The 20,329-nt window shown below is 36.3% G+C and overlaps 8 protein-coding genes and 2 non-coding genes across 10 annotated transcripts; 7 read left to right on the plus strand and 3 right to left on the minus strand.

Annotated features, from left to right (window-relative positions):
* Positions 1-266: 266 nt before the first annotated feature.
* On the plus strand, positions 267-1,790 carry GVI51_I05027 (uncharacterized protein; the record flags this gene model as incomplete). Its single annotated transcript, XM_447479.1, has 1 exon — positions 267-1,790. One exon carries the CDS (start codon positions 267-269, stop codon positions 1,788-1,790), a length of 1,524 nt encoding a protein of 507 aa, XP_447479.1.
* Positions 1,791-2,206: 416 nt separating this feature from the next.
* On the plus strand, positions 2,207-3,253 carry YKE4 (Zn(2+) transporter YKE4; the record flags this gene model as incomplete). Its single annotated transcript, XM_447480.1, has 1 exon — positions 2,207-3,253. The coding sequence occupies one exon, from the start codon at positions 2,207-2,209 to the stop codon at positions 3,251-3,253; it is 1,047 nt and encodes a 348-aa protein (XP_447480.1).
* A 637-nt stretch (positions 3,254-3,890) lies between these two features.
* Positions 3,891-7,172, plus strand: IRR1 (cohesin subunit IRR1; the record flags this gene model as incomplete). Its single annotated transcript, XM_447481.1, has 1 exon — positions 3,891-7,172. One exon carries the CDS (start codon positions 3,891-3,893, stop codon positions 7,170-7,172), a length of 3,282 nt encoding a protein of 1,093 aa, XP_447481.1.
* A 381-nt stretch (positions 7,173-7,553) lies between these two features.
* EMC5 (Emc5p) lies at positions 7,554-7,961 on the plus strand (the record flags this gene model as incomplete). Its single annotated transcript, XM_447482.1, has 1 exon — positions 7,554-7,961. One exon carries the CDS (start codon positions 7,554-7,556, stop codon positions 7,959-7,961), a length of 408 nt encoding a protein of 135 aa, XP_447482.1.
* Positions 7,962-8,435: 474 nt separating this feature from the next.
* tK(CUU)4 lies at positions 8,436-8,508 on the plus strand. The gene has a single exon. It is a non-coding gene; the product is annotated as a tRNA-Lys (tRNA).
* Positions 8,509-8,679: 171 nt separating this feature from the next.
* tN(GUU)5 lies at positions 8,680-8,753 on the minus strand. Its single transcript has one exon. It is a non-coding gene; the product is annotated as a tRNA-Asn (tRNA).
* Positions 8,754-10,135: 1,382 nt separating this feature from the next.
* Positions 10,136-11,500, minus strand: SKS1 (putative serine/threonine protein kinase SKS1; the record flags this gene model as incomplete). Its single annotated transcript, XM_447483.1, has 1 exon — positions 10,136-11,500. One exon carries the CDS (start codon positions 11,498-11,500, stop codon positions 10,136-10,138), a length of 1,365 nt encoding a protein of 454 aa, XP_447483.1.
* A 2,797-nt stretch (positions 11,501-14,297) lies between these two features.
* Positions 14,298-17,378, plus strand: NUP120 (Nup120p; the record flags this gene model as incomplete). The annotated part of the gene is made up of 1 exon (XM_447484.1): positions 14,298-17,378. One exon carries the CDS (start codon positions 14,298-14,300, stop codon positions 17,376-17,378), a length of 3,081 nt encoding a protein of 1,026 aa, XP_447484.1.
* Positions 17,379-17,920: 542 nt separating this feature from the next.
* Positions 17,921-18,283, minus strand: TOA2 (transcription initiation factor IIA subunit gamma; the record flags this gene model as incomplete). The annotated part of the gene is made up of 1 exon (XM_447485.1): positions 17,921-18,283. The coding sequence occupies one exon, from the start codon at positions 18,281-18,283 to the stop codon at positions 17,921-17,923; it is 363 nt and encodes a 120-aa protein (XP_447485.1).
* Positions 18,284-18,727: 444 nt separating this feature from the next.
* Positions 18,728-20,092, plus strand: MPE1 (cleavage polyadenylation factor subunit MPE1; the record flags this gene model as incomplete). The annotated part of the gene is made up of 1 exon (XM_447486.1): positions 18,728-20,092. The coding sequence occupies one exon, from the start codon at positions 18,728-18,730 to the stop codon at positions 20,090-20,092; it is 1,365 nt and encodes a 454-aa protein (XP_447486.1).
* Positions 20,093-20,329: the final 237 nt, after the last annotated feature.

A 20,329-nucleotide genomic window follows, 5' to 3' on the forward strand; every position in this document is an offset into this window, starting at 1 on the left:
ATAACACCCCTGAAGAGATAACCTTGTGAACTACGGCACAGGTGCAAAGATTGGTTCCATGTTTTACTCATGCTAGTTATAATAAAGAGTGAAACAAATGCCAGTGTGTTATCAAACCGCTGAAATAAAGAGAGATAGAAAGAGTGAGCCGCCCAGTTTCCATATACTAGACCGGGTAAATATCAAATGCTCTTGTACGGCACAACAAAGGCTTTCATTGACTAGGAAGGATCTATAAAGCCAGATGAAGTATTATATATTGCTGCATGAGTACTGCAGAGTACTGCAGAGTACTCCAAGTGCGTGTTAAACAAAGAATTCATCAGAGTAATATGGCTAGTGTTGGGGATACTGTCGGCAGTGGTGAAGCTGTTGTGGGCGGAGCTGAGAAGAGGAAGATGTCGTACGTGGAGGAGGCCGAGAAGTTGCAGGAGAAGACCTACAGGTTTATGGCTAAACAGACGCACCCTGTAATAATACCTTCCTATGCGTCCTGGTTTGATCTATGTTCTGTGCATCAAATTGAGAAGGATGCGGTACCTGATTTCTTCAATGGCTCATCGCCCATCTACAAGACGCCAAAGAGTTATATGGAGGCACGTAACTTCATGGTCAACACGTTCAGGTTGGCGCCGTATGAGTACTTGACTATCACTGCGGTGAGGCGTAACTTGACGCTCGACGTGGCGTCTGTGATGAAAATCCACTCTTTGCTCGAGAATTGGGGTCTGATAAACTATCAAGTAGACCCTAGGGCTAAACAGACACTGCGCGGCAAAAAATACTTTGGGAACTATAAGACTGTGCTTGATGTACCTGAGAGCTTGCAGCCACATCTAACTGATGAGAATATGAAGGATGTCGCAGTGGATATCTCCGTGCAGATGAAACAGTATAATAGTACAAATGACTACAACCTTTTGGTATCCAATCATAACTCTCACAGTCTAACAAAGCCAAAGATATACGTCTGCTTTACATGTGGTAACGACATAGGACAAGTGATGTATCACAACTTGAGGGCGAAAGAGATGAATATTTGTTCGAGGTGCTTTAAAGAGGGCCACTTCAGTTCTAACTTCCAGGCCTCAGACTTTATTAAGCTGAACAACGTCAATAACACGAATGATAAGATATGGACTGATGAGGAATTGCTTTTATTACTTGAAGGTATTGAACTGTACGAGGATAAATGGGATAAGATTGCTGACCATGTTGGGCATTTTAAGACAGTGGAAGAATGTGTACAAAAATTCTTGATACTTCCTATAGAGGATAGATTCATAAGAGATACCATCAGTTCAGAGACAAAAAGAAAAAATGTTGGCGTTTCAGTTTCCCAAGACAACATATCCGCTTTCAAAGATTTGATAGAGAACAATGCATCTGAGCCGGTAAACCCTATTGAGAATGAAACCTATGAGAAACTTGAGAGGTTGACTACTATTCTAGTTGAGAAAATAACAGATAAGTTATCGGTCATAGATGAAGCTGATAGTAAACTAATAGCAACCAAAGGAACATTCTTCAAAGACAGTGAAAAGCTTCTTAACGATAAAATTTCGTTGAATAAACAAACCATTGAGTTGAATAATGAACTAAAATCTAAAAAGATATACAAGACAATTAAGTCTAGCAACAGTAAAGACATACATTTGGTGCTCAAGGACAATTCCGAGATAAGGCACGAACAAGAACTAGACAGTTCGCATTTAAGTAAATTAGTGTCAAGAGACAGCGACGCTGTGTCTATTAGAAACTCAGAAGCATACCGGCCGTTGGTTTTATAATACTAACTGGTGTATCATTTTCTACAGTGTTAGTTGAGTATCTAGCTCGATATATCTCCATGAAAGTTGTATTATTATAAATATAAAAGATATAAAAGTTAATTTTATGTTGAAATGATATGTGATAAATATATTAGAAATGTCTCCAATTTACAGGAGCAATTTGTATAGATAAAATAGCTAGAAGCGGATTAAGAAGCTCTACATGTTAACCATGTGGAACAGTCCATTTTTTTATCAACCGGGAAATATACCCTCCACTTTCGTTACAAACAAATACAGATTGGCCGTGTCCCTGAAATTCAGAATTTATGAACAAAATATGAAATTGTTGCAAATCTATAAAGAGTTCCTCTGTTTTAATTGATTTACCAGTCATAGTACTATAACTTGAAACAAATTGTTAACAATATCAGATGATAGCCATTGGGATATTGGTACTGTCACTGTGTTCTCAGTTCTGTATTGGTCACAGTATTGAGGGAAAACATGATCATGGTTCTGGAAGCGGCCATTCGCATTCACACACACACCCTGGCGACGACAATAGCTACATACAACAATTCACGTTTGATGTTTTAGAAAAATATGTGTTTCAATATAGTCCCAAAGTGAATGCCTTGCTGGCCTCAACTATAATCCAAGCAACACCATGCTTACTAGTGCTACTTGTCCCAGGCTTGAGAAACATCACCAATATGAACGACGAATCTATATTAATAACAGCCTTAGAAGCTTTTGCATTTGGTACTTTGATGGGAGATATCTTTTGCCATTTAATTCCAGAATCCTTTCAACTCTTCCCTGCACATGAGGTCGGGTCTAGTTTATTTTATGGATTCCTGGGGTTTCTAGTATTAGACAAACTGATGAAAATGCTCAACGAAGATGATTCAGAATTGGGACATAGCCATGGTCACTCACATTCTCATAGTCATACTCAGAAATCGGATAATGACGAAAGTACTAATGAAAAGGAATCAAAACCACACTCAGCTAAGAATACTAACGCAACTAAATATATCCATGTCATTTCGGGACTATTACACCACTCTGTTGACGGTCTGGTACTAGCTTCGTCATTTTATGTTTCAACAGCAACAGGAGCCATAACAACAGTTGCCATATTGTTCCATGAAGTGCCTCATGAGCTGGGCGATTTCAGTATCATGCTTTCAAGCGGATTTACCTACTGGGGTGCATTCAAGGCTCAGATGACTATCGGCATGAGTGCAATTGTTGGGACTCTGTTCAGTTGCTACTTGAACGAAACCGGCCAGTCAACATTCAATTTCGAGACTGATCGTTTACTACCCATCACAGCTGGTGGATTCATATTTATGGCCACAACTGGCCTTTTACCAAGAATACTTGCCCATAAACCAACATCAAACTACAGCACATTTTCAATCCAATTGCTGTGCATATTGGTAGGGTTCTACACCATGTCAGCAATGGACTGAAAACCCTCAGGCACCACAGCGATCTATAACGACTACACTTTACAGAAGAACGGACTCTCCATCTGTATTTCACAGAGTAATGCCATCAGCAATTTAACATGGCTTCCCTTTTGGACCTAATTATTTATAGTTTAATGAGCAATAAATAAAAACACCAAATAATACGATCAATTCTTGGATAATCAAGAAAGGTAATGATTGCTCAAACAAATCACTCTCTCAGTTATAAGTCTTGAGTATTCACTGCCGAACTACTGCATTTATATTTGCATCTCTATTTTAACTACTATACACTAATCGTAACTGTTTAGCGGAGCCTAAGTGCTTATCACATAATCACGTGATATAAACGCGTCAAGGAAGCCAAATGTGTTTTGGGTACGCCGAAAATCTTGTTTTTGACGCGCGTCGCGTTGATGATGCATAGCCCAACGAGATCTGCCTGTTATAGTCGATGCCCATGAACTGTGCATGACTGTCCTTCTGATATATGAACACTTCTAGCGCTTATCAGTATTCAGACAATACTTCTATTTTTTTTTCGAACGTCCAATTTCGAGCAAAGAAGGCGTGCGATTTAAACGAGAAGGCGGTTGTTTCATTTGGTATATAGAAAGAATAGAGGTTTAGAAACAGGATGTCGAATATTAGACGGTCTGCGAGACTACAGTCTAGGACTGCAGACGAAGATGGCTATGACAGCGATGAGAACACCGCCAAATACATTGAAAGTGATGAGAGCGTAACCTCCGAGAGTGATAGCGGAGAGGACGAGGATCAGGACGATGATGACTATATGGAAGGCAAGAAGGCGCGCCAGAGTCGTGGTGTTAAAAGATCCGGAAGAGCGCAAAGTAGTACCACTGCAACAAAGAGAACAAGGGTCAAAAGTTCTTCGAAAAGCAGGAATACAAAGAATAATTCAGAGTTACGCGCTGACCAGGAGCGATACCTTGAAATTATGAAGGAGTTCAAGCCAACAGAACTTTATGAAATACTTTCTACCGATCCTGACATAGCTGTAGAGGATGTGCTGAGAGAATACATGGAAACTTATAAAGAAAATAGAGACGAGTTTTTGCAAACATTTATTAATTTGCTATTAAATTGTTGTGGTGCTGTCACACAAGTTGAGAAGCATGATATTCGCAATAATGAATCGTCGGCTGACACTATTACTGAAGTACAGCTGGCTTTTCAAAGGCAAAAAATACACGAATTTCACCTGGTACTGAGTAAAGATTTTAAGAAAAAGGCTAAATACCCTGCATTATATCAGAATATCGAGGAATTCATGTCAAAGTTCCTAGAGATTGCCGATGATATGCAACTTCTTTACACGGAGGTTCCTTTTGGAGATGATGACTCTGGCGAGTTTACACCATTAGTCACTGACTTATTCACTTGGATTTCTGCTTTCTCCGTCAGTAAAATCAGATGTTTCAGATATATCGCAACATTCATATTATATTGCTTTGAGGATTATTTGACAAATTATACAGTTGAGTTGGAAAGAGACTATCTTTCAAGACTGACAAAACAGCTATCGATGGAACAGAAGAAGAAAAGACAAAATAAATCCACAATTACCAAGATTTCTAATTCCATAGAAGAGTTGACAAGCAAGAAAAGGCAGACCGATATATTGATCGATAATATCTCCAAAATCGCTTTCATCCATAGATTCAAAGACGTAGACGACTCTATCAGGAAAATGTCTGTAGAACATTTGACTACTTGGATAATAAACAACCCTGAAAAATTCTTAAAAGTTTCCTACCTGAAATACTATGGATGGCTCATGAGTGATGACTCCTCTGTAGTTAGATCTCAAGTATTGAGGTCGTTGCCTTTAATAATATCTGGTCACAATGGCCATGTCACAGACAATGCAGCCATACGGCAGTTTTATGAGAGGTTTAAAGATATTCTTCTAGAGATAGCGATGAAGGATATAGACATGGAAGTCAGACTTCTTGCCGTTCAAGTATTAGCAGAAGTTTCATCTTTAGGTTATTTGGAAATACAGGAGATAGTGATGATCTCAAGCTTAATATTTGACGATAAAGATGTTAAAATCTCATCTCACAGCAAAAATTCCAGATTCTTGGCAGCTGTCGCAAGATTCTTATCCAATGTCTGTAAAGAAAATGTAAAAAACATGCTACAAAGTTTAGAATCCTCTGACAATGTAGGTGGTATACCAGTGAAATCATTGATCAATATTGGATATTTCATGAGACTACTGAGCACTGCCCTCTCCTACTACTTGAATCAAAAGCATGAAACCAACCCATCTCAAAAAGTTCACATTCTATTTCAAGCTGCAGAGTTTCTTTTCCCATACTTTGGCTCACATATCTCTAATATTTGCAAGCTATTAATAATTGACGAAGGCTCATCTGAACTGGCAGCAATCAAAAATTTGAATGAAACCTTTAATCAAAACTCAATCGATTCATATGATAATGCCAAAAATACCTCTACTCAACTGCTTGTATTACCAGACAATAGGAATAACATCATTTTATATATAACAGTACTGAATGGTCTATGCCATGGTGGATATGAATCCAAAGTCGCTAACAAAGCAGTTGTGTACGAATCAGTGATACCTCATATAGCCTCTCTACTATCCGTTTTACCTGTTCAATCAATCGATATTTTGGGGCCAATTTTGCGTATTATTGAAATATTCCAATATGAAGAATGGATAAATGTAGGGCTTGAGAAAGATCTGATAAAGATTGTTGAGAAAATTGGTAAGCTATTGAATGAACTAACTCTCAGTACAAGTCCTAACGATCTTACATACAACTCATTTGCATGTGCTATCAACAAATTATCAGAGTTTCAAATCAGTGCTATCGACAATGTTTGGAGGAATGCTATTACATCAATTAAATTCGAACTGAAGAAATTTCTCGACCAACACATGCCTCTTTCAAAGAAACTAGACTCAAAAAACTTTACAGAATTAACAAGGTCGTTATATGAGAATTATATAAACAAGTTGACGTTATTAGGAAAAAATTATCCCGTTGAGATAGAGAATGACTTGGTAGAAAAGATCATGAACCAGTTTATTTCGAGAATATCAAATTATTCGGATTTGATCAATAAAGAATTTAATGAGATTGTTAGTTTTAAACTGTTAACGGTGATTGTAACTTGGCACATTCATACTTGGTCAGCTTTGCTAAGAGATGAACAAGGAAATGATCTGAGAACGACTATATCTGAACGAACTGTGAATACTATCGCACATGTCATATCAGCGTTGAACGATGTCATAGTTTCTGTACCAACAGAATATGCAAATAAGAGTGACCTGAGAGATCTTATTTACTTTAAGTGGATAGCATCTAATTCACTTATAGATATCATTCTAGCAATCAATATGTTCGTGTTAAACATACCAGATAGTAAAACAAGTTGGAAGCTAACTTTTAACAAGCACCTACCAAAATATCTTGCTGATAACGCAAACAAGGCATTTTTAGAAGTATTCCTTTTACTAGAAGGGCTATACGCCGACGAGTTTGATCTGCGCTTGGAGAGAATGGATGATGAGGATGTCAACTTCAATGATCTCTCTGATATAGAATTGTTTCAAAACAATGAGAAAGAGTTACTGCTATTTACTATCAAGCTTAAAGCGTTGATGAAACTTGACCTACTGAGTAGTAAAGTCGTTTCCAGAATCAGCTTAAACAAAGACATTATAGGGCCTTTGTTCATGAAAGTTATTGATAATTCAATATTTGAAACTAGTGATGCCCCTGTTATAGTGCCTCAACATGCAAGTAGAAACTTAAATCCGTCCAATGAACAAATTGTTGACACACATAATTCCCTAGAAGAAGATAATAACAACAATACTTTTCCAGAAATGATTAAACAATCCTCAGAGCTATGAGTCCACTTCTACTTCCTAAGTAGCTACTAGCCAATAAGTAATTTTACCTACTTTCAAATGCTATCACTATCTAGAATTCACTATGTAAGGTAAAATTCTATGTTCTTATATTTAATGAAATTGCCTTTTCAAATGTTACTGTGTGTTTTTTTACTATTCTATCGAAAGTCCCATACAGATATCGGAAACACGCATTCATCCGTTTTTCGTCATTCACTTTAAGAATCCGCACGAGACGAAAAAAGTTAGACAAAGCGTAAACTCAAAAGGACTATGGCTACAAATATTTAGTATGTATGACTTGTATTTGCTCATTCTATAAAGTAGTTAGTATCCAATAGCTAAACCATTGAGGAAGTCCAATAGGTATTATACAGAAAGATGGGATTGGTTTCTAAATCATTATATGCTGTATCGCTTTTGCAACTGTTACATGCTGGTTTCTCGAGTTACGAGTTTCATCAAGTAATGAAAAAACACAATAGAGTGGGTGCCCAATTACCACAAGATATCAAATTTGAAGTTTTATGTGCAATTATAATATTTACACTAGGTGTCTTTCTGTCGTTTGAAGTTCTACAATATTACCCACTTCGCGGTGAAGAAAAGCCACTAGGGCCAAAGCAATATCTTTTAGATATCAAATTAAACAAAAGCAGCAATATTGACAATTTAGTAGGTGTTGATCCAAATGGTGAAGTAAGTTACACTCCAAGTTTTGTTGACATCAAAGAGAAAAGAGAGCAAGTCCAAAAATGGCTAAATGAGATCCCAAAGAAATCTAACTAAATTCATAACATCTGCTAATGAACTGCTCCAAAAATAAGTATCAGTTAAATTTTTATTGCGGGGTGTCAGTGGATAAATATCGAATTGACAAAATGGCAATGATGTAGTTAAAGTGTTTGACATACTTTAACTACCACCGCTTTAACCAAAACCATGCCTCTTTCTGCATACATTCAATTTGCAGCTGTAACTCAGAAACAATGTTCCAAGACGGGTGCCTACATTTCTAAACTCAATTTTAAATAATGGAATGCCTGACAATTGTGGTACCTGCCATGATGTCTGAGTTGGCAGTACAGCTTTTGATTTTGTGATTGTTAAGCCTTAGTATATAATTATATGTAGCTAATTCATTGCTTGCATCACTATTCTGCTATTTTCAACTAAACACTGTTTCAGTATGAATGGCAAACAAAATTCCTGATGACACTATAAGAGCTACCGGTTTTTATTTCAAACCAACGCATCAAATAAGCCTTGTTGGCGCAATCGGTAGCGCGTATGACTCTTAATCATAAGGTTAGGGGTTCGAGCCCCCTACAGGGCTTATTTAATTTTTTTTCTAAGTTGATTTTTTAGGAAATAGTTTACCCTATTAAATAGTACCAGCAAATCAAATCAAATCAAAACTTAGAAAGGTTTTATCAAAATAATAAGTTTAATATACATGAACAATATTGGATGAAGTAATTGATAGATAGACAATTAAAAAAAATACCGACCCCGGTGAGGATTGAACTCACGATCTTGCGATTAACAGTCGCACGCCTTAACCAGCTTGGCCACGGAGTCTGATTAATGATATGATTTTTCAAATTTTAATGCCGTTGAAAACAGAACAACGATTTGGTCACCTGACTTTACCGGCTATAACTAATGCACTATGGCAAGTACCCAAAGTTATTTTGCAAGAATCATAAACGCGAATAGTGTTAGGTTAAAGGTGAGAGCCCTACTAATATTTTCCTTACATCTAGAGGTCTTCAAGGATGCGTGGATGACGTGCAGGTGATACAAGAGCGGTAGTTTGTTCTTATAGTATAACACAGAAGAGGAACCAGATAAGTCATTATGACTTTTTATTGAATCGATCTTCAAGGGTAATAACGATTAATTAACTATGGTGATCGGGTTTAGAGTTCTTTTTAGACTTGACCTAAAACCTAAGCTGTACAATAGTTGCTATTATTACCTGTTGTGTTCTTTCTTCTGAAAGCAACTAAAATGATCAATATTCAAAATCTCTCCAATGAGGATTTTGAGTATATTTTATATACTTTTTGGTTTGGTACCAATTGAGCATTCATAATTTATGTTGCCCCTCACTTATTAATATTTATAATTGCACGGATGTATTTTTATAACTTACTATTTCTGGTCCATTTTGTAGATGGCTCGTGCTTAGCGTGTGTCCTTTCCACATCTACATGGTTCCCCAAGATACGGTCTTAAGAGTTATTATCCTTCTGATTGTGCCTTATTTTGACTCAAACCCTCCTTACACTCATTCCTCGATATTACTCGGATTCCTGGCATAAGCACTGAGGTGTCAGGAGCATCTGGCTTGGTTTTTCTAAAATATTGACGGTTACTCTTCTTATCGTATTGATAAGTATTGCATTCACTAGTTTGAGCGTTTATATTTAAATCGTAGACTTTGACTATTCTTATATGCCATGTGGTTTCAGTCTTCGAATCCATAGTTTTACAAAAGTGCTTTGCTTATGCAATGAAAAAAAAAATTGAATAGACACTCCAAGAGCTTTATCCGGTCTTCTTTGAAGATGTTTTAAAATAATTTACTCTCATATGTCTATCCTGTTTTCTAGAACTGCTACTCATGATGCACTTATAGTTGCTTATTTATTGTGCAATTGAAAGTTCTGTTTAAACAACCAACTAGTTATAATCCATCACTGTTTGGAACTGAGAAGGATAGTTTATATCCCTTGCCAATTTTCTTATAATTTCAGCAAAAATTGAACAACAGAAATGGAAAAGTTTCATTTTACCGTAGAGAAACCATCAAATGCAAATATAAATGGATCGTTAGAATCTATAATATTAGAGATTATAAAAAATTAATTAATCGTGAATTAAAATGATGGTATAATATCAAAAGAATATGGTCATAAATAAACTAAATTCGTGTAGGTTAGTTATTTGGAGTAAGATCAATATTCTGGTAACCAGTTACCAGAATTTCCTGTTGTCGTAAGACTTTCGCTTTGAAGCTTGAGTAGTTTTTCTTCTAGCAATTTTTGGTGTGAAGTAAATTCATCAGTGGCAATAGTAAAATCGCCTTTACATAACATTCCCGAGTTTTCATATGAGGAACTAATTGCTGTCGTAGTGCTACATGTACTAGTTCCCGTAACGGTAATTTCCTCAAATGGTGTAGCTGCACCAGATAACATCCTGGTCTGTTCCGAGAAATCTGGATGTAGTTCATCAACCTCATCCTCATCATCTAAATCTTGTGAAATAGTCATAGCAGCGATAGGCTTATGAGGCTCGATTTCAGGAATTTGACTCAAAGGTCCATCTGGAGTGAGTTTCTTGATGCTTCTAATTTTTGCCATTAGGACATCTAGTGCTATTCTCCTACATGGTTCCAAACATAGTATATCTCCCAGTACATCAAGAAGCTCATCCGATATTGGAAGTATTTTCTGTAAAATTTTGTTATTCTCAATGAAGAATTGGAAAGTTGCATCCTCACCTTGGTGAGCCTTCAACCATGGGTTTCTCATGCATACTAAGTTGATCAATATAATACCTAGGGACCAGATATCACTTGTAGCTGTAGGCAGAACAGCAGTTTCAGTTTCTAAAGGAGCGCTAGAGTACAATATTCTCTCTGGTGCCATGTAGTAGAAACTTCCGACGCACACATTAGGTGCCAGGTATTTAGAGTCCGTTGCCAACCCAAAATCGCATAGGTAGACATTATCGGAAGCATCTAATAGAATGTTCTCTGGTTTAATGTCACAATGGTAAACACCCATGCTGTGACAGTACTGTAAAGCCGTGCAGATCTTCAAGAAGACGTCTTTTACTAATAAGCCATCGTTAGCGAAGTATTGTTTATCAACGATAGAAGTGAAAAGGTCGTTCTCATAATAATCCATAACGATGAATGTAGCAATCGAAGACTCAAATACGTTATGTATAGACACAATATTTGGGTGATCATGTACGCTTAAATGTAAAGCTATCTCTTTATAGTGTGGTACTTGGTCTAGTTGTTCTTTTGTTAAAGCCAATATAGAGTCTAAATCAACAGCGGGCAAGTACAATTCATGGTGATTTTTTTGAAAGAAAGCGTACAACAGAAACTCCAAATTTTGTTTCTGTTTAGCATGTGACTCGTTAACATGGTTCTTTAAAGTACGATTAGTATATTCTGCCCGCAGAATGGCCTTAATCGCATATATCTTGTTGTCGATAGTGTTACGGGCCTTGAATACCAACCCATAAGCTCCCGAACCTATTCTATCTATAAGTCTAAAATTGTTTATCCTAAAATCAGCAAACATTATTAAGTGTATTAATATGCTTATTATCGAAGTTAGTTATTCGAGTTCTTACTTAGAATTTGTTATCTGTTAATAATGTATTATCAATGCGTGTGGTATAGTGTGGTAGTGTTTGAATAATAATGTGAGATATTGATTGTTTCCGTAGCGGTTATGTTTTGCAATGCTTTGACATTGGAGTAGTTTTTAACTGAGACATTTGAAAGTCAGAGTGTTTTATATGTTTCTTTGTTCAAGTGGAGAGGTGGTTCTCATTGCCACCATGGATACATGAATTAAAAGTGGAGTTCTAGTCCTCTGTTTGACACTTTGTAGGGATTAGTCTCTCTTGTTCTTTGCCTTTACTAATGAAATTTTTAAACTTTTTCTCAAGCAATAGCGAGACTTCTCAGAGAATCATCCTAAATTAGATAGTAGTGTGGGTGGTTAAGAATTAGACAGCAAAACTACTGTTGTGCTTTCTCAACAAAGAGAATTCCTACTAAGATACTCTAATTCTTCTGGAATCAAGCTAGAAAAATAAGACTACAAATGCCTTGGTTCTGTACAAAGGTTTGTTATCGGAAAATATTGTGCATCACGGAGTCTACGTCATTGTCTGAGTTTCGGAAAAACTCTTCTCGACCTACATGAATGAAATCAAACCTCTATACCAAAAGGAAAGTGCTACGAATGTTTACTGCCAAATATCCTTGTTCTCTCCGGATTTATTATTCCCTGACACCATTCGAGCTCTATTGCAAAAGGGCCTTTGCTTAGTTGTCAACGTAATGCACAAAATGTCTTTCAGGAGGACTACTAGCAACTCAGAGAGAATAAAGTGGGAAAAGCAAAATGATTGATTTGAACGACTACTATCTCTGAGAAGTGGAAGCAGAGCATCCAAGTATAGTCAGTACCAGCTGGAGAGCATTGTTACGGAAAAACTATATCTCCTGAACATTTAGTGATTTGAACGTGAAAAGCATCTAAGTCATCTTCTCCACTCTGTATATTTTCGCGTAGTATTACTCGTGGCGCTTCAACAGTTAAAAAGGAAAAAAGTAGGATTTTCCTTCTAATGGAAGGAGAGGTTCTAGTAGTTTTTCCGGGATGCATCCCGGAAAAATAATGGTGGTTTTGGTTTTTCCAGGAATACTCCTACCTATTCACTGCCCTCTTTGAAGGTAATAAAGGATTAGGGAGACTAGAGAACCAGAGGATATAGCTGATTTCCATCCACGGACGGCACAGGGGTAAAAGAAAAAGGGGAGTTACAAGAGAAAAAGGAATGACCTGGAAAAACTAGGCACTTCTTGCCCCTCCCTCCGTTGAGTACGTACAGGCATTTGTCTACGGAGAAATTATTTATCAACATTAGGTATAAATTGTCAATCACTATGAACTACAGTATTTCCATTTTTCCGTAAACAAAGCTACGTAGATGGGATTTTCCCATCCCATCGAGAACCCCCTGGTGCTTCACTACACCAATATCCGTAAGTCAGAGAGTGGGAAAGACATAATAAGATGGCAGGTCAAGAAAAGGCACGAATATTATTCAACCAAACGAAAGTAATCGGAAAGCCGTTTGAAACAGGGTGTATATACATCTGAAGCAAATGTTTACCTTCAAAGGTGTCGGAAAAACTATTTTCTGGTATTCAATGGTCGAGGGGATCATCACGGAAAAACTATTCTTTACTGCGAACACCTAGAAAGAGGAAAAAAACCGGATATTTTTTATTCTCTTGGCATACCTCCTATTTCCCACTATACTCCTCTTCCCTTCTCCCCCATACAAGATGATTACATGTTGTTTTGTATTCCTCAGTAGAAGAATTCTCTATCCCACATCTCACTCAAACACATTTTGCGTTAATGAAAAACAGTTTTACACTGTTTTGGAAAATGACGTATTTTTTTTTTTTGAAACGGACATATACGGTTCAAACCCATGATTGTTGTTTGACATAGTTAATACATACAAATGTCATGTTTATTGTAAGAAGATAAAATATATTCAGTGCCCAATTTGGATATATTGAAAACACTAAAATAAGGAGAACATGATGAATAAATTAGTAACATCTTACTTGATAAAACAAGTCCATCATTAGAGGGAAACGCCAAAAAAAACATTGTTAGCTAAAAGCATTGTTAGCAATTAGACCAAAATTATTAGTCTAACATTCAAGCTATTCTATTTCTATTTTTCTGTCAAGGTCTCTTGTTCCTATTGATAGCTAGTTTGATAGTAAAGGGAACATAACTTTCTTTACACGAAAATGCATTTGCATAATGAGTGTTGGATTGAATTCGACTCAGCTAACCGTTCAGCAATCATATAGGTATTGGCAACAAACAATAATATGTAGGCAATTCCTAACATCTTTCTACGAGCTGCTCATGTGATATTGTCGTCTACTGAGATTCAGAATATATATCACGTTGTACATAAAGCACCTGACTATCTTTTTTTCAGATATCATAGCACGTATGTAATGATTCCAGGTTTAGCCCGTAGAGAATTTCAAAGAAAACTTTTGTGAAGGAAAAACGGGCCCTCATTAAGGAACAAACAAAAGACATTCAATAGCCGATGAGCAAGTGGTGTTTTCAATTGGATCTGATTTGTTGCATTTTGCATTTATAGCAGTCAAAAAAATAGCCGCTGATCTGAGATCAATTGAATCATTTGCAAGAGCGTCTGAGTTGCGGATTACGTTATAGTCTGAACTTTATTCACTATAAATTAATAGATCAGCAATTTCTCTTTTAGTTTTCGAGGTTCAGATAAATATAAGCTATCTAGAACATGGCGCAGTTGGCTAAGGTTGACCTTGATCTACTACAGATATGTCAAGGTAATGGAGAGTTTGTTCACTTGCTGGAAAATAGCAAAGGATCACCCGAGAGTTTCGCAAGTGCATATTCGCAGTCGATGCGCTTGACCAATGGTGAGTTTCTTTGCTATCACATTTCTACGGATTACAAGTCTATTTCTTTTTACAACTTTAAGAATGCAAGCGATGGAAGAACTATTATCATACACTTACCGGCCAAGTTAATGCACGAGCACCATACATTAGTAGTGGAAGAGCAAGAAGGTGTGATAGTTGTGGATGTAATTTTGGAGAGCTCTGCGTTTCTTACAATGAGGTTACCACTTGAATACATATTTGGAATTGAAAATGTATTGGATGATAATTGGTTGTCAATGCAATCACCTTATGATTTCACGGTGAGAAGACCTCACCTACTACACAAAGTTTCTCAGGATTTCTTCGTGGTATTTCTAGAAGATGGTGGCCTATTAGGTCTAAGACAGCATAATGAGAACTATTTGGAACCTCTTCTATTCAACGATTATTCATACATTCAGACATTGACAAGCATGTTCTCCAGAAAAAAGAAACAACCCGCTGATAGAGCTGTTGCCTGTTTGGTTATACACGATAAGTACTTGGTCGTCTTGACTAGGCTGTGCCATTTGAAAATATGGGACTTGGGAAGTTTTCATCTTGTACAAGAATATAATTTAACTGAGAATTTTAATGGTACACTCGAAACAATAGAATATGAATCAAATGGTAACTACATATCGACATTGAACGATGTTATTGTTATATATTTACCAATCGGAAATGGTGTCTTTAAATTCGGCAGATTGTCTTTCACAAATGACGGTGAAAGAAAGCCAACTTTTAACATGTTCAGTTCGATTGATGCAAACATGAAAAAATCTACTATATGGTCCTTTGTAGACATGAAACTAACAGATCCATTGGAATTGAATTTTACTTCTACTACGTTTAACTTAATTATACTTTGGAAGAGCGGTAGCAATAGTAAGTTGCAAATTCTCAATATAAAGGACTCCTCATTTAGCGATTTTGAATGGATTGAAGCTTCAAATAAGTCTCTACAAAATTTTCAGACGGAGGAAATATCAGCATTGATTCAAAATTATGATTTTGATAAGGCCCTTTACAAATTGAAGTCACATTATTCTGATATGACATTTAAAGAAGCAGATAGCCTATTATTGGCAAATAACATCGTATATTCTGAAAATAATGAAACCCAGCAACAACAGTATTTGGCAAACTTAGACACATTATTGCGTGATATTAATAATAATCATTCAGAAATTGCTTCATTTACAATTTACAAGAATGATATGATACTAGTAAACACTCATAACTTGTATAACCACGGCTTCTACAAAATCAACTCATCTCTTGAAAACATATACTTTAATTTGAGTGAGATTACTGATAATGACGATCAGTTTGCCAAATATTTCAAGTTATTGAATTTATTCTTCTCAACTATTTCTAGAGACGCTATCTTATCCACTTCAGACAAATTTAATGACATTGCTATAAGGAAGCATGAGCACTCAACAAATATATCAACAGCTTTCTCTCAAATATTTAATGAATGTCTGAAGTCCAAGTTTGAAAAGAATAATGTAAAAACTCTATTTGCGGAATTAGCAACATATGACATTATTGAAATTCTAAATGAATTAATAGAAAATCATTTGAAGGACACTTCTTATCACCTTGACAATTTTGTGGAAGCATTTACAGGCAATGTGATGAACTCTAGTATAATTATCGAAAATTTATATCATCAAATCGTTGTTCAAAACAAGCTTCTCCAATTAGTCCTTTTGTCTTTCTTATTTTTAGATTTCGATACAAACATTTTTGGGGACAAGATTGAGACCTTATTAGATATTAACTATAAGCAAACTTTCTTCATGTCTTTTTATGAATTTGATAGTAAGTTGACCCAGAGTAGTATGAGCATGCACACATTACAATACCCTCATGGAGTACAAATATTTTCTTCATCTGAATTAGCGGGCTATCTAGAGTTTGAAATTGCAACTTTGTATTCCACTCCAATTGTTGATAGCAGGCTATATATAGCCTTTATGCAAGAATATGTGCTGAACTGGAGAGAAAAAATGGAACCGCCTCAAAAGGCTATCAATTTCTTCAAATATATTCTAGAGCCTTTGTACAGACGGAACGAGATTGATGAGGAGTTTTTACTGGCGATGTCAATGTTTAATTGTGGACGGTTTGAACAAGCTTATGAATTTTTTACCATGAATGACTATATGTTGCACCTGGCCAACAAATTACCACCTTTCTTAAAAAATGTCCAACAAAACAGTCTGTGGTATGAATTACTAAAAACATTCACCGAGTCTTCAACCAATGCGCACTACTATCTTCAACTATCCTTATTGTTCAAAACATATAATAGATTGGACTTGGCACTAAAATGTGTATCAAAGTCTGTTGAATACTCCATGAAACATCCAAGTGTCGAAGAGGCGCCAGAATTTAGCAAAACGCAACATTTAGCCTACTTGGATCTCTTGGTAGAATTTAAAATGTACGAAGAAGTGATAGATGTGCTAAGAATGAGCCAGACGGTTTTGGATAAGAGTACAAGAAAAGAATGTTTTTACAAATTATTATCCAATTCATGTCATGGTCCAAATTTTTTTACTATTTTGTTGAACTCCTGCAACACTCAAGAGGGTAGTAAGCCCTGTTTAAGTCACAGAGACTTTGTAATCATAGATGAGATCCTAATTAATAGCTTGAAGAGTAACAAATGGGAGGATTGCAAAAAAATCTTCACATTCCGCCTAACGAATAACAGAGATAGAGAGGCCGCAGAGATAGTTTATGAATATTTGCAAGACTTAGTCCCACAACAGTATCAGGAAAAACAAAAGTGTTATTTATTTATTCTGAATGTGCTGAAAACATTTGATAATGTGGAAGATCAATGGATCATCTACGATGGTAAGGTTAAAAAGTTGATTGATTTGAAAACGGAATTCTGCAAATTAAGTAGTGCTATATAATTTAATTCATTTCTAGCATTAATTCTTAAGAATTAATATACGTATGCTGAATAAGTTATTATTCAGAAAAGCAATTAGATGACGGCTTTAATGCAGAATGTGATCAACCCGTACTTCACTTTATAAAAAGGTTCAATCCCGTAAGATATTTGTATGATGTTTGAAAGAATGCTTTACTATTAAATGTTTTTGATAAGTATACTATAAGAAAAATAGAGAATAAAAAAAATATAACGTTAAATAAACAACGAAATAGGCTGAAACCAAAGAAATAGGTAGTTAATGTTACAATCAAACCAGTATTGGAATGCAAAAATAATTGTAGAAAATGTTTCAGTTGTTTTCTATTTGAATACAACTGCCGTAATTTCCAAGGTAATATCGCCTAGTCTTAGAAAATTGGTTGCTAAAGTAGGTAAATTATTCAAGAAATATCACCCATCTTTAATCTTTTTTAATAACAATCGATGCTTTAAAACCCAAAACTCCCGACAATGCACATATAATAGGAAATAAAAGTAAATCAGGTTATAAGTAAAGATTCAATCACTCTTCTTTGAATTACATGCGACGATTCTTAATTTATCCACTGACAATGTCGTCTGTGGTTCATCTGTTGGGTTCAAAGCACTAGCTGGACCTTCAACGGTGACTTGGCATTTCTTAACAATGAAAGTCCACACATCATCACAAAACCCATACGTATCCAAGTTACCTTTTACCGTCAGCTTAGATTGTGCATTATCCTTTAAAGTTTCCGACACCACTTTATCGAACGTTTCCAATACGCGCATAGCGAGAGAAGCCTCTATTCTACCATCACTGATAAGTGTATCTAACGCATCAACTAAACTGTTACCAATCGTACTCCTACGATACAACTCATAATATCCTGGCACAGCCATGATTTATTCCTAAAACTTCAATAAACTTCTTAAGAACTATCCTTGCAACTACACCGAACAGAGTTTAAGCTTCCTGAAACACTATTAAAACCGCTCAAAAACCCAAATGCCACTAGAACTCACTGAAAGGATGAATATTCCACACTTGAATCCCTATCCTTCACTTTTATACTCCCAAAAAGGTTACAAGTTGCCACCCATAACACTTAATTCAATCCCTGCTTTTCTATTTTTTTTGTCAAATTTTTAATTTTTTTCCTTACAAAGGAATTTTTGCCAAAGTTGACTATTTGAAGGTCAAAATCGTCAGTGATAAAATGCTAATGACAGCGATGAGGATGGAGATCCAGCTTTGATTATAGGCTGAGAAGTAAGAGGTCAGAAATTTTCAAATTGCTGCATTGGAGATTGTGGAACACGGGCTGATATACGCTTTATTTGCAGATGAGTAGTACAATTTTTTACCGGTTTCGGTCGCAGAAGGATTCATCTAGAGTGCTTTTCGATGGTACTGGTCTAACTGTGTTTGATTTGAAACGAGAAATCATATTAGACAACAAGCTTGGTGATGGTACTGATTTCCAGTTGCGTGTGTACAATCCTGATACTGATGAGGAATATGAAGATGACGCGCAGGTGATACCTCGTTCGACCACGGTTGTGGTACGGCGGTCTCCAGCAGCTAAGACTTTTTCTATACATAGTAGAAACAAAGGAGGCCTTGCAGCAACTATGGGTAATGCTACAAGATACATCACCGGTAGGCCGAGGGTTTTTCAACAACAAGCTGGTGGCTCAATTCAACCACAGCAACAGCAACGGGCTGGGTCTGAAGCTGCAGCTGTATCGGGTATGACTGAAGAAGAGAGAATTGCCAGTATGTTTGCTACACAAGAGAATCAATGGGAGCAAGCACAACAGGAAATGTCGACTGCAACACCAGTTATGAGTAAACCTATTACTAGTGGCGCCAACGCTGAAAACGATGGGCCACCACCTCCCGGTTATATGTGCTACAGATGTGGCTCAAGAAATCATTGGATAAATAATTGTCCAACTAACACAGATCCGAACTTTGAAGGTAAAAGAATACGTAGAACTACGGGTATCCCAAAGACATTCTTAAAGAGTGTTGAAGTAAATCCAGAAACTATGACACCTCAGGAGATGGCTGAGAAGAAAATTATGGTAACTGATGAAGGTAAATTTGTCGTCCAAGTCGCTGATAAACAATCATGGGAAGATTACCAACGTAAAATCAAGAACAGACTTATTGATAGTGATGCAGCTATATACCAACCGGGACATTTCAGTGATCTTCCAGAAGAATTGAAGTGTAATTTAACTGGAGGTCTCCTCAAACAGCCAGTGCGTACTACTGCATGTTGTGATAAACTGGTTTCCAAGAAAATCATGGAAGATACACTTCTTGATAGTGATTTTGTGTGTCCTCTTTGTGATAAGGAGGATGTTTTATTAGATTCCCTGGTTGAAGATGAGGAAATACAAAAAAAGGTTAATGAATTTTTGAAAGACCATGAGGATCAAAACGAAAACAGTAAAAGAAAAGCTGATGGACAGACAGATAACGGGGAAGCTAAGAAGGCAAAGGTAGATGAAAACGAAATCAACTCAGAAACATTAAATTCTAGTGCGGTTAATTCTCCGGAGAAAAAGAATGAATCACCACAAAAGCCTCTTCCTATGCCAATACCGCCTGTGCCATTTGGCATGCCTGCTTTCCCAATGCCGTTTATGCCATTTATGCCTCCACAACAAAACTCTAATCAAAACAGCAGTAACCAATAAATATGCATTCTATTTTTGTATTATATAAAATATTTATGACGACTTTTAACAAGATAACGATGCATTAGTAAATTCGGGCTTTACCAATGAATGAAACTACAAGATAAGAGTAATGACTTGGCGAGCTTGCAATGTGATATTCATTGGGTTCACAATTCGGTACGAATAGTCAACAATAATAGATAATGTGTCAATATATCAACGTAAAAAAGTAAAATTCTTATTTATAAGTAGAGC

Source organism: Nakaseomyces glabratus, chromosome I (genome assembly GCF_010111755.1).
Source record: "Nakaseomyces glabratus chromosome I, complete sequence".
NCBI lineage: Eukaryota > Fungi > Ascomycota > Saccharomycetes > Saccharomycetales > Saccharomycetaceae > Nakaseomyces > Nakaseomyces glabratus.